Raw genomic sequence first — 14,872 nt, 5'->3', positions numbered from 1 at the left:
TTTGTATATTTTAGCTGCATCATAACTAGGGAAACAGTGACTAGGAAGCATTCATTTAATATGTCATTCTATGATTTTTTATTCATATTCTACTCTTTGTGATCCCAAAAATACTGGAGTGGTTCCTTTTCTAGTTCTTTTTGCAGATGAGGAAACTGAGGTAAACACAGTTGAATGCTGTCCAACATAATATGGTTTGTAAGTGCCAGAGGCTAGATTTGAATTGGGAAGATGAGTCTTTGTGATTCCATGCCTGGTACTGTATCCTGTGTTCCTGGTACCCTACTGACTTGAAAATATCAATGTAAATTCCCTAGAGATTAATGGTTTGCTTAGATGCTGTAATGAAGAGGGGCCTTAGAAATAATCTAATCTGAGTTACTAGCAAATGCATCTGATTATCAGTTGAAATGTTTATAAAGGGTGAATTAAGGTCAGGCTATGTGTAAGAATCAGAATTATGAGAGAGTAGACAATTTATCAAGTTTTTATCTTACTTGTATATGGAATGCATAATGATCATTTTTTGCTTCTCCAATGATTTATTTGCAATACATTTCATCTAAGAGAAAGAAAATCAACATCTTTTTGCCTTCTTAGAAAACTTTTCTAAGAGAGGCTGCAAGTTATATTCTCTACAACATGTGTTTTATAGCCATGAAATCATAAATTCATTACATTATTGATCTAAAGTTGGAAGAGATTTCAGACTTGGACATCTACTCTCAAACCCTTCAGTTTATAGATGAGGAATTGGAGGACCACAATTATTGTTTTGTAAGAACAGAACAATCATTGAAAAAGAAGTCATGATTTCTTAAACTTTTACTTTTGGAGGTAATGTACTGGAAAGATAAAAAAAAAACATACTTATTTTTTCAGTTATTTGAAGTCTTGTTTAAGAAACACTTCATGGCAGCTATCAGTTAATTTTATTTCTTCATATAATATGGGTGTAAGACTTTTAAAAATTAAAGGAATTACAGCTATAGATATAAACTCATTTCTGGATTTGGTAAAATACATAGGTTAGCAAACATGCAAAAGGGGGTACAGAGAGACCTTTAAAAAGAGCAGGGGGTTAGTTAAAATTCTATGGACAAAATTGTGTCAAAAGGGAGGATGAGACATGTCAAAATTTATTTTCAAGAAAACAAACCCAAAAAAAAAATCCCCTCCTCTTTAAACATTTTAATGGTTGGTACCAAAATGCAGAACTAAATAACAGTTGGTTTATTTTTTGAAAAATAAGAAAATGTATGTTTATATATATCACAACAGGCAAGAAGACAAAACACATCAAAAACGGGGATGAAAAAGAACTCTTCAAAAAGGACAAGAAGTCAAAAAAAGAGGAAGAGGGTGGAAAAATAGACTGGGGGGCCTCATCATGCAAATCAGATTTGGCGGCAAAAAAAAAAATACCTTCATCTTCAGCTCCGTCATTATCCCCTAAATCATCTGTCTGTTTCTTTGTAAGGGGACCTAGGATTGAGAATGGAGAAAAATGGAGGAAAAAAGATAATTCAAGAATATACAAGACTGAATGGGAGGGGCAATATTATTTTAAATACTAAAACTACCAAGGGTGATTCCAAAAAACAAAAACAAAGACAAAACCCCAATAACAGCAACCAAAAAACTCAGGGAAGTAATTAGCTTAGAATATCAATTTCTGTTTAAAGAAAAAATACCAATAATCCCCATTTAATCTAAAGTATCATCAGCAATGTTTGTTTAGTGTTTTTTTTTTCCCCAATACAAAAAATATATCAGGGAATGGAGGTCAAATTGCAAGCAAAAGAATAGGTTGTCTAAAAGAATACCCACCATATATAAAAATAGAAAACAGTTTTATTTTCTGACAACTTATTTTACTCAGTACTTTCACTGAATTTCAGTTGGTGAAAATAATAAACAAAATAGGTCAATATAATTTTTAAGACAAAAAAATTCAAAAGTACAGCAGCAAGTTCTGAAATAATTAGACTTTTTACTAATACCATTAACATTTGGAGTTCTAACAGTTTTTTTTTTTTCAAAACCCATTTTTTTCTTTTTCTTTCAATTAAAAAAAAACAACCTTCCCACATGTTCTCCTTTAAATGAAATTGTGGATTCAAGATTTTTGCAACCTCTGGCTACCCTTGACAGGTTTATTAGCAAAGAAAGGCTTATATTTAAGCAAAGCAAAAGGTAGAGTCGATGGAAGTCTGGGTTTCTTTCTCAATGGGCCTGCTGAGGCAGGGCTAATGTCTACTAATCAATTTAGTGACATAATGGAATTAAGCTTTAATACGATTTCATGGCCAGAATAGTTAGTTATAATAGGATCATGTTTTAGGAGAATAATTCCATTAATAATAAGTGGGAATGTGCCCGATATGTTTTATTATTTTGAATAATAATAACAATAATAATAATAATCTTCTGGACTCGAGTGAAATAGGAAAAAGGAAATCAAAGGCCATGAGAAAAGCAACTGCATCTTTCATTTTGTTTTGTTTTTTTCATCCTCAGCACACAAGGATGCCGTTGGAACCCCATCTTCTCTTTCTGTTTCCATAGACATTGCATTTAAATGACAGTCAGTAATACACATGCAAAAAGGAACCATTACAAGCACAAGACACTCCATTTTCAAAGGCAGCCAACCACAAAGCCATAAGCAAGAATTTTGCCATGCATAAAATAACAATCATAAGAAAAATAAGAGAGGAAAAGAAACAAGGAAAGACGTATCAGTAGATGCAGTGCACATAGGCAAAAAGCAGGCATTAACATAGCACACTCAATAGAGAAGATCAGTTCAACATTTTGACGAAGTTTCTAGTCATTCCTGCTGATACTGTATATGTGTGTAACTCGGGACTAAAACTGGAAAGTCGATTCTCAAAGAAAACCTATATTGCTGGAAACTGAAGGGGGAAAAACAATGAGCACATAATATACTTGCTATCAAATGGATATGACAGAAAAGTTTCAAAAGCTCAGAAATCTATTCAAAGATATTAGCTGGAAGCAAAGAAACATCACTTAAGTGTAAACATAGTAAAGGTACTTCTATAATGTCATCTGTCAGGGAGAGTTTCAAAGTCCTTCCACTTCCTTTCCACTGGAATTGTAACTGCTCATCATGCAGTCAGTGAGAATTTCTTTTTTATTTCACCTAAAAGGGGTCATTCCTAGTCATAGGTATTGTCCAGAAAAAAAATGGCCCTTTATTAATTGAAACTCAATGGAATTTTCTTGTCTTGTTCGACTGGCATCATTTCACATCAATTCCAAACACTTCAAATATGTTAGAACAGAGTTAAATTGACACATATGGTTCAAGTATTCTTGATTTTTCCACATTAGAAATTTCTACTTTTTACAACAATGTATAAATTTCACTGTAGTTTACTTCTCTATATTACAATCTTACCCAAGTGCAAAGATCATGATTGTTCAAAAACATTTCTAAAGCACAGATACATATGTCATCTTTGGGAGGACCAGTTTATTTTCTACATGCTAAAGAAATCTGTGCTCAATCACTGCTTTAGAGAAATATATGGAATATAATTCTAGTTTTAAAGGATATTCTCAAATATGAGAACTATTGAAATGCCTATTTTCAGTGTTTACAATTCTCTCTAGAAATGCTTGCACATATCCTTTGATCATTTATCAGCTGAGGAATGATTTTTATGTTCTGCATATTTGTGTGGGTTCCCTATATATCCTGGCAATCAAATATTTTGAGGTTTTTGGTGCAAAAACTTTGCCCCTGATTAAGCACATCCCTTTTTATTCTTTTTTGTTACCTATGAAAGCTTTTTCATTTCACATAATTACAAAATATTTAGCTTATGTTTTGTGATTGCCTCTATCTATTGTTTAAGAATTCTCAACTGATCCTTGGCTGTGAAATTAACCATTATAGTAAAAGGAACTTGATCTAATTTTTTTCTTTTATTTTCTATGCCATGATCTATAATAGTCATGTCATAAATCCATCTCCAGAGTAGTATATTGTTGGTGACGTGGCCATAAGCTTAATATCTGCCAAACTGCTTTCCAATATAAACATTTTCTTTTTAAATATTTCATTCACAAGTGCTCCTTGGAGCACTCGAGCACAGAAAATAGAGAGCCTAATATGACAATTTGTTGCCCAATTTCTACATCCCTATTAACATGGATAATATAGTTCTGATGATTTTACTCTTTACCTATTAATGTAGTGCATGCTGCAGATCATTACTGGATAGGAGTTATATGTGATATTTCAAGTAAATTCTTAGGAAAAAAAAACAAAAAAATCATGCAGACTAACTATATAAAGAAACAATAACATTTTCCACCTCAAGGTAGTGCTGCAGGATTATCACTTCATTTCTATTTGCTGTCACATACAAAAAGGGCCAGGTGTTGAGTTCAAGTCCTCCCTTCCATGTTGGGCATGGCTCTTGACCTAATGGGCATTGGGGAAAGAAGAGTCTTGTTTAATTTTCATCCTACAGTATCCAAGGTCATTTGACTGACTTCCTTGGAGAATAGCAAGGCTACAGGGATTCAACTGATTGTGGTTTGAGAGTAAGCCTTCTTTAGGAATGTTACATATTAATAGAAAGATTAGTTTTTTGAAGTTGTGAGATAATGGAGCAATGAAATCTCCATTGAAATACATTCCTCTGCCCATATTCCAAACTTGTCTCAGGGCCTCTCTGGCTCCATATATATACCCTACCTATTTCCTCAAGAAGACATGCTTCCTGAACTAATCAACGTAAATTCACCAATTGACCTAAGCTACTGAAGGCAATAGCCTTCAAATTCTACCTCAAACAGTAACTGGCTGTGTATCCCTGTAGAAGTTATTTAAATATTCTAGGACTTGGCTTCTTCATCAGAAAAATGAGAGATATATTCAATTGCTCTAAAAGTCTCTTTGAGTTTTAAATCTATTATTTTTTTTCCTCTAAATAAGTGTATTTCAATGTGTTTTCTTTATTTCATATAGACTTCTAAAGCCAGATGGTAATAGTAATGGATGTAGGCATGTGAAAAGAAATGAGGATATTGGGATAGAGTACAGCATCAACAGAATTTCTTCATAAAAATTTATAATAATGAATACTAGTTTTTTGATGAAACTAATCACATATATATTTTAAAACTTGCTCCTTGCATTTTAAAATCTTTCATGCTCAAGAACGTGGAGTCAATAGAAGCCAGAAAGGACATTGGAGGAGGGAATTTCACTATTTTATGGTGACATATGAACAAAACAAGGCGGCAGAGTCTAAGAAGGCCCTAGTGTTCTATGCTATAGAAATACTGATTCAGCCTACCCTACACAAGTAGTGTTGTAAAGATGAGAATGTATACCAAGGTAGATATAAAAAGCTTATTATTAGGGTTTGACAGGTATATCCCATCCCTGTAAGGATTCAAGGATGCCAATGAAAATGAACTCAAAAAGGTATTCACCTATTTTCCTCCATTTGCTGGAATCATATCATTATGATTAAACTTCCCATTTCTTTTTTGCTTCATGCTGTACTTCTTTTTAGATGATTTAGAAAATATTCTCACTTTTCTATATAAGTATATTTCTATAATAAGTATAAGAATACTTATTATAACAGGGCAGTATCCCATTAGTGTAACGTGGGTCCAAATCTTGACAAGTTTTAACCGAGGATTCTAGGCTTTCAATCAGAACATGGATATCTCTCTCCCTACTAGGTGCAACCTACTGTGATTACAGAGGCTTCACACTGATATCCCCCCCTCTCAATAATTCCCCCAACAATAGCTGTGCTCTTCCTACCCTTGTGAATAGCAATAAATAGCAATAAAGTTGGTCTAAGTGGGTTGTCACTTTTCTTCTCCCTTTTTGCTATACTTGTTCCATTGGACAGTTTTGTAAGGAAAGAAAAACAATATCTCTTTCTGTGTGTATGTTGGTATAAGTGTGCATTTGCTCTTTTCTGTGAATGAATTGTTCATACCTTTGATGACTTATCCATTGAGGAATATGTTTTGGTTTTAGGTATTAACAATAAGTTTCCTACATATCTTGGAAGTTGGATTCTTCTTAAAAATATTTGATGTACAGATTTTCTCTCAATTCCTTTTTATCCTAATTGTATTGGTTTTTATGTAAAATATGTATGAGCATATATGTGTGTGCATGCATATAGATACATAAATATATATTTAGAGTAAAGATGCCATATTATGCTCTTATTCTCAAAACTAAGCTTGGAAAAAAGGCAAAGACATTAAATCTAAGTAAGCTCTCCTTATATTTAACTGCTATTAAGCATGGCAAGAAGTATTCATTAGGCTCCTACTTTGTGGCAGGCACTATGCTAGATGTCAGATATACAATGATAAAAATGAAACCTCTTCTGCCCTTTAAAAAAAAAACTTAGATTCAATTTGAAGAACAGTAGGACTCTGCACTTTGGGAATTGAGCTCTGATTTCCTTATTCTATGTAAAATACATGTATATCACAGCTATGAAAAATGTTACAAAGGCAAAATCAAATATTATATTATGTTTTTATTATTTTTATTTAAAAAATACCCCAGTAAATACCAAGACTACAAAACTGGTTCAATATTAGGGAAATTATCAGCATAACTGATCATATCAATAAAAAATCATGATTATCTTAATAAATTCAGGAAAAGCTTTTGACAAAACAATACGTATTCCTATTAAAACACTAGAAATAAAAGAAATAAGTGAAACTTTCTTTAAAATTATGAAGGGTATCCATCTAAAACAATTAGCAAGTATTATTTGTAATGGAGAATAACCTCCCCAGTAAGATTAGGGGTGAAGCAAAGATGATCACTATTACGACTATTCCATATAGAAATGCTAGCTATTGCAATAAAAAAAGAAAAGCAACAGAAAAAAAGTAGAATAGTCAATGAGGAAACAAAATTATCACTTTTTGCAGATGATACAATGGTACACTTGAAGAATCAATTTAAAAACTAGTTAAATAATTAATAATTTTAGTAAGGTTGTAGAATTTAAAATAGACTCACATGAATCATCAACATTTCTATATATCACAAAGTCTAGTCACAAGAGTATTTAAAATTACAGAGAGCAGAGAGACAGGAGCAATGGAAAAGTTGGGTGGCTGGAGCAAACAAGCAAACAAAAAAAAAGTTGGGCCTTCTATGGCTAAAGGGAGTCAAGGGTGAAGGCCAAATTGGGCTGATTTACCAGTTGCTGCAATTATAAGACCTAGCAATGCTAAAGTATCAATATTTCTTATAAGGATTTGTTGGCTATCTCAAGAGTTGCTGTTGGATATAAGTCATGCTATGGTTAATCCAAAGTTTCCCAATGATCTTTTTCATTAATAAAATTAATATAAGTATTTTCAGTCTGGAGAGAAGGGGTATTGATGCTGGATGGAAAATTCATAATTGAGGGATTCCACTGCCCTGTGAAACCAATTGAACTGAATTTTTTCTCCAGAAACTTTTTCCTTGATAGACTCCCAAATGATTGTAAATATGATAGTGTCTATAAAGAGCAAGTGCCTAATGAAATCTTATTGGTTAACGGATCATTTTTACAATTAAAGTTCATCATCCAAATATTTAATGAATAAAAGGACATATATACAATAAAATATTTCCCTCCCCTCTCTTCCCCCTCATCTCTACATATCTTTTTAGTGATTTATCAGTATGGGGGCAGGGAGAAAATGTCAATAGAATTTTGCTAGTGATCCAAAAATCACATATTTGAGGAATATCACTTCACCAAAAGATTTGAAAATTATCATTTACATAGAAGTAATAAGTTACTGCAATCAACATCATTCCATATGACCTGCCTACACATCTTAAATTTCTGATGTCACATTTTTAACACTGGCACTTTAAGAGACTAGCTGAAATTTCTCAAAATCTAAAGCTGATGGGACTTCCAAAAGCCAAAGGAAAAAGTGATTTATTCTCTCTATAGACTATGTGAGGGCCTAGGCTACCAGAAGGACACACTCACAATTACCATTAGTGGTAATAGAAAAAAAAATAATCCATGTATCAATTATATTACTTGTCTTCTAGATAGCCAAGAGTTGTCTACTGGAACAACAAGAGGTATGTTCCTGTAAAGGGAAGTCTTCTACCCATGAACCCTATCATAAGTCAGGTACAAAATACTTCCTTCCATATTAGCATAATTACAACTCACACCCCTACTGTATTTCAAAGGTGACTGCTTTTTTTCCTCAAAAGGAAGTCTGGTCATAAAAGTTAAAATATATGCATGTGCACTTATAAATGTTTAGACTTGTATATTTTGAATATAAAGATATATTTTATTTAAAAGCAAAAATACAGCATTCCTCTGTCCTTAGCTGGAGAATAATCATGAGCTCTGAAATAATTACTCTCTACCCATATTAACATGGCTTTTTATCATTGCCTTTGATGAAGGGCTAATATACTTTTGCTCTGAAATACATTAGAACTGATTATAAATTCCTTCATTATGGACTCAATTCAGCCCAAATTATCCATACTCTGTGTCACACATATCTGCAGAAGGCAAGAAGGTTAGGGGTATTATTAGTGCCTGACTAGGGAAGCTGGTCATGAGAAATGTGTCCTTCTCCCTGGAATGAGTCTTTGAAATGTTCAGGATTACTGAAGGCTTCAGGCTCCAATGAGTTATAATGTTGTGGATGGAAAGCCTCAGTTAATGATCTTTCAATCCCCTTTCCCTCCACCCTTTACTTACCCCTGCGGCCACTGAGGTACATGTCTCTGGACTTTATGGAATCCCTAAGCCAATTTCCACAGAATTGGCAAATTTAAAAGGTATTACTGTAGCTAGTTGGGAGCAATTGGACAAAGGCTAAATATTTTTCTCGGGGATTTGTCATGTTACTGGAACGGAATTAAGATTGTCAAACCAGGAGCAGGATTGTAGAAGGTCTGATTCTGGGTTTTGAACAACACATGGCATGATGGTAAGAGTATGATAAGTCTTAAACAATAATACAGAATTACATTTTAGCTCCTTCTCCCTTCCCCAACCCCCATCCCTCATTTCTCCAGTTGGAGTGACATTAAAATACAATGACTTCATGGAATCAGCCTCTACAGATGTAGAGCCTAAAGGTTCCCTGGCTCATTACCAAACCACTGAATTTTACTTATTTGAAATCTGTTGATAGCTCTATTTCCTGTCACCAAAACATGAATCCCTTGAGGATACAAATATGATTGAAAGCAAAAGGTCTGCAATAATCCATATTCATTCTATATTATTAAATTTATCTTACTTGAAAACATCCCAACAATGAAAATCACTGGTTATACAAGTGGAAATTAAGAAATTAGTGTTCTAAAAAGTCATCAACTTCCCATTTTCTACTAGAGTTATGATTCTATATTCACTTTTTACAAATGGTAGATTTTAATTAATGTGCATATTGTTCAAATCAAAATAAAATTCAGGATTTCAAAATGGGACATAAGAAGTAAACCATGAGTCCATGAGACTGGATATAGTTAAGATTAATCCCATAACATTTGGTGACCAGTGGCAATACGGATAAAGAACACGTGAAAGATGTCTTTAGGCACGAATCAGGCTGTGGAACTTCTGTATATGTGTTAGATAAGAGGATGAAAACAGATCCAAGGGTCCATGTTCCATGGATATTTTTACCCTTTTGTTTGCAGAAAATATTAATAATGGGGCAGCTAGATAAGGCAGAGGATAAAGCACCAGCTCTGGAGGCAGAAGGACCTGAGTTCAAATCCAGTCTGAGACACTTAACACTTAATAGTTGTGTGACCCCAAACAAGTCACATAATACTAATCACGTCACCCCAAAACTAAATGAAGAAATAATCTGTTAAGTACTTATTATAGGATAGAGTACTGGGTATATGAAAAAAAGCAAAAACAGTCCCTACCCAGAGAGAGCTTATATTATAGAAAGCCTGCTATTCTAAGGAGTGGTGGTAAGGGAGGAGAGATTTCAGGATAAGGAGCAAACAAAAGACTTGGGGATGAGAGATGGAGTATACTGTGAAAGGGCTTTCTAGGTAGCCACTATGGCTGCATCAATGTGTGGAGAAGAGAGTTTGTAAGAAGACTGGAAAAGTGGAACGGAATGAAAATTGAGAAGTTATTTAAATGGTCAATAAAGATTATATCATTGTTCCTCAAAGTAACAGGGGTCATTGTATCTGACAAAAGGAGAGTGTCATTCTGACCTGAGATTTAGGAAAATCACCATATACTCTCTATATGATCTCAAGTTGGCACAAGAATATTCTATTTTCTCTACTTATTTTGAATGTATTTATATTCATGCAAGTTGTCAGTTTGAAGAGTATATAAGTGCTTTGAAGACAGATATTGTATTTGTTTTATTATATCCAGCACCTAGCAAAGAATCTAGAAAAGAGTAGGTGCCTAATAGATGCTGGTTTTTGATTGAGTCAAATAGGTATAAGACTGACAATAAAGCAATAATAATTAGTGTGTGAGTTGGTAGGAAACTTTGAAAGAAAAAGATGAAGTATTTTTTTTTCTGACAGGAAGACCATTTTGCATTGAAATAAAATATTTTCATCCTCTTATAATGTTATTCTCAATACTACATATGAAAACAAAAATTCTCTATGGAAGGAAATAAGGTCATATGTCACTCTGTCCACTGCATACCCTGATCTAATCTTTTATTGGTTGATAATTGACTTCCGCAAATTTATGAAAAAATTAATGAAGAATTTTAATTTATGAAAAGAAATTAAGTAGAGAGAATTCAAACAGCTAATTGCAAAGGAATAATGGAAAGGGGCTTGGTAACAGAGATAGAAAGGATTCTTTCAATGCCAAGTGGATGGAGAGAACAAAGACTATCTTTAGGAAAGTGGGATAAAAACCTTAGATTTAGAAAGATTTTGAATGAGGAAACCACCATCAGAAGGGAAATCATTTACTAAACCTAAATATCAGACTGGGATTTTGAACTCAAGTTTAACAGACTCCAAGTCCAGTTTTTTAGCAATTCAACTATTATGGCTTTCATTTTATTCAACAATAGTTATTCAGTTCATGTTTTCCAGGTGAAATCTGAGGCTCCAACCTTATCTGTCAGATTTTTATCTAGGAAGAGAAGATAAAACCAGGGAATGGAGGATAAAGCTAAGGACAGAGGATGCACTCAATCTTTGGCAATACATTAGGTATTCCTTCTACAACTTTGTAGTCTCTGTCACTTTCTTTAGTCTCTGAAGCTTGCACTTATAAATTCTCTGACCAAAGAGTTTCATGTCATTCATTTACCATCCCCATAGTCCTGTAGGCAATTTCCAATGAATTTTCATTAGGTTGTCTTCTAGCATCTTCCCAGAGAGATATTCCCTGGGAATGCAAAAACTCAAATTACTCATTGCCTTTTTTAGCTTTCTAAATGTGAGCATGTGAGTTTTATCTCAGTATATCTGATCTACCTCCTGGAGAGATCTACCTCTTTCATTTTCATTTGTTATTCAGTTATTTTCAGTCATGTCCAGCTCTTTGTGACCCCTTTTGGGTCACTTGATTTGGGGCTTTCTTTGTGATCTTTAATGTCTTAATTTTTGAGACATTACCCTGATCCTAAATTCTTGGATAACAATATGAAATATAATATTCAGAGAAGGGCTCTAAGATCATTTAAAAAATAGTTGTCAAGCATTTGCTGACCACCTACTAGGTGAAAACATCTATCCTGTGCTAGATGCTGGAGAAGACTTCCTTTACAATTGTGTCATTCAGAAGTAGATTGAGCTACCATACATGCTAGTAGTTTGCTTTTCATTTGAAGTTTTCAAATACAAGTTGGATGAAAAATTAATATTGGAAAGGGGATTCCAGTTAACTTAGATTTCCTCAATGGTCTCCAAAGTCATTTGAATCTCTGAAATTCTGGCAGCAGTCATGTGATTCCATATATAAATTAATTTTCCTATTGAAAAACAAAAGAAGGCGTTGTAATGGGAATACTTCTACAGGACCCAGCAAATGACTTAGCACAGTGTAAATACTTAATAAATGCTTTTATGTATTCCGGACTTGAATAGTATCTAACTCACTAGGATACTGTATGGGAAACAGTTGGTAAAGTTTATGAAAAACATCCGAGAAAATATAATAGAAAAAATGATACTTAATTACAATAAAAGGGTAGTCATAAATAAATAGTTCTGCTGTGATGTGACATGTGCATCATCCTAAAGCACCAAACTAAGCAAAATCATGCAATTATAAAATTACAGAGTTTAAAAGGAAGATGACTGAGGGGCACCAAGCTCCAAACTTCTTGAGTGACATATTAAAAATAAGAATCTAATAAAAATAGCACTGTTTTAAGCATGCTAAATGGTTAAGAAATACCTAAAATATGGTACAATAAATCATGGTGGTATCCATGGCCTTGAGCTGCTGTAAATCTGGGGAAAAGGGGAAGAACTGGGGTAGACCAGCTTTTCTCCTCAACTTGAGGCATCGACAGCTCCATATACATAAATATGACATGTTTCAAAGTTCTAAAGTTTGAGTGTACAAGGGGCCATCGGATTGGAATATGAGAATTATTGTGAATTGGGGCAGTGTTCCTCATTCTCACTGTTTCTTGAAATTTGCCTTGTGCTCAAAATGTTCCTTAATATATCAACTTTGTTGAAACAACTTTGCATTTTTAAAATGTGTACATATAATTGAAGTGACTACAAACATTTTAAAACTTCCATTTTCATGGTTAAGAATCATTAGTAGATATAATATAAAATCCACTTATAGTTAATATACTCAAGCATATTATTTGGGACAATTACGGAAACTTTAGGTATCTTCTCTGAAAGTCTGGCTAATTAAAATGATTTCTGGTCAAAAGAAATATCAGGGGAAGAGAGAATATAACCTCACTCATTTCCTGCGTATGATTATAATGTCATCTTAAATGATATTTTTGGAATTTTTTATTAAATAGCTTATTGTGAATTCTGATTATTTGACTTTCTGAAACAGAAGGGAAAGGAATATGTATGAGGACTAAAACAAAATGGAATATAGACTCCTGCAGCCCAGTCTTTTCAGTTTACAAAGGAAAATTCTGAGGACTCTAAGGAGCTATAGTGACCAATCCAAGGTCACACAGCAAGTTAGTGTGTGTGTATACTTCATGCATTCTGATTTCCCATCTAGTACATTTTCACTATTTGGTCTTACAAAATGATAGCATATTATTTTAGCTCAATACTCCAATTCAGTCTGCCCATCCTTTAGTCCACATCCATATTTTATTAAATTTTGATTCTATTTTTCCCCAATTAATTGTCTAATGATCCATGGAGTATTTTGAAATGTGACAGTGAAAAAATATAAAATAAATTATATATATATATATATATATATATATATATATATATATATATGTGTGTGTGTGTGTGTGTGTGTGTGTGTGTGTGTGTATGTGTGTGTGTATATTTGCATATTTATATAAACTCTACATTGTGACTATATATACATAGGATATACACACATACATGTACATGAACACATGTCATGTATGTATATATATATGCATATATATATATATATATATATATATATATATATATATATATATATATATATATATATATATATATATATATATACTGGTATAAATATATATTCACATATACAAGGAAAAACCAAAAGTCTTAATGCAGTTGTATAACTACGCAGAGAAATGGGAAAATATATAAATCTATAAATATACTTTTGTCCAAGTATAATTGTAATTTGTATTGTAATGTATACATATAGCAATACAAGCAAATAAATTTATATTACAAGTAACATAATTATGATTCCACAGCATGTTTCAGTGAAAAGTAAATATCTAGGTTATAAATGGGTCTGCTTACAGTATAATATTGAGAAACTCACTTAATATCTCTGAACTTCAGTCTTCCCACTTATAAAACAGAGATTATTCTAGATTATCTCTAAGATCAAGAAACATTTCTAAGACTGCATGGTTCCCCACTAATACTTTATCCTCATACTCTTCAGTGAGTCATGGTCCCCAAATTCTTTAAAGCTGTACTAATTAATAAAGAAGTCAACACTGAGGAATAGATAATGAGTTATGGCATTAAGGAGTATATTAAGTTTGAGATATCTACAAGACAACTAATTAGAAGTGTCTAACAGATAAGTATTCATGAGGGACTGGATCTCAGGAGAAAATTAGGGTTTGATATATAGAGCTGAAATCATTAGCATAGAAGTGATAATTATAGGAAGGAGAAGGAGGAAGAAGATAAGGAGGAGAAGGAAGAAAAAGAAGAGGAAGAAGAAGAAAAGAAGGAGGAAGAGAAAGAAGAGGAGGAGGAAGAGGAAGATGAGGAGGAAGAAGAGGAAGAAGAGAAGGAAGAGGAAGAAGAAGAGAGAAATGGAAGGAGAGGGAGAGGGAGAAGAAAAAGGAGAAAGGGAGAAGGCAAAGAGAAAACAGAGGAATAAAAAGAAGAAGGAAGAAAGGACTCAAGACAAAGTTTATTGTTTAAGATGTAAGCCATACAATATGGTTCAATGAAGGATACTGTAAAGGGGTTGCCAAGTTAAGTCAACAACCATTATCTACCACTTTCTATGTACCAAGCAATGTGCTGAGGGCTGTGTAGGCACAGAAGCAGAAGGAAATACAGAATGGCGGCCACTGGCGTATGCATATCGTTGGCCACAACAACTCATGAAACTATCTACTCTAGTGTTGAGAGGATGCTGTCTGAAATCACAGATTTCACAAAGTATTGATGCATGTTTATTTGCCATACCCTTAAAAA

General features: G+C 33.3%; 1 protein-coding gene across 9 annotated transcripts in view; it reads right to left on the bottom strand.

Annotated features, from left to right (window-relative positions):
• Positions 1-14,872, bottom strand: part of NLGN1 (neuroligin 1) — a 1,061,800-nt gene that overhangs the window by 528,339 nt on the left and 518,589 nt on the right. For 7 of the 9 annotated variants that reach the window (XM_074298209.1, XM_074298208.1, XM_074298212.1 and 4 more), the window contains one exon: positions 1,426-1,485. The exons of the other annotated variants lie outside the window; for them this stretch is intronic. In XM_074298209.1, coding sequence (XP_074154310.1) covers positions 1,426-1,485 — 60 coding nt within the window. The remainder of the gene's footprint in view (positions 1-1,425; positions 1,486-14,872) is intronic. 9 annotated transcript variants of the gene reach the window in all.

Source organism: Sminthopsis crassicaudata, chromosome 3 (genome assembly GCF_048593235.1).
Source record: "Sminthopsis crassicaudata isolate SCR6 chromosome 3, ASM4859323v1, whole genome shotgun sequence".
NCBI classification, from domain to species: domain Eukaryota; kingdom Metazoa; phylum Chordata; class Mammalia; order Dasyuromorphia; family Dasyuridae; genus Sminthopsis; species Sminthopsis crassicaudata.
This window is presented reverse-complemented; position numbering and strand designations above follow the sequence as displayed.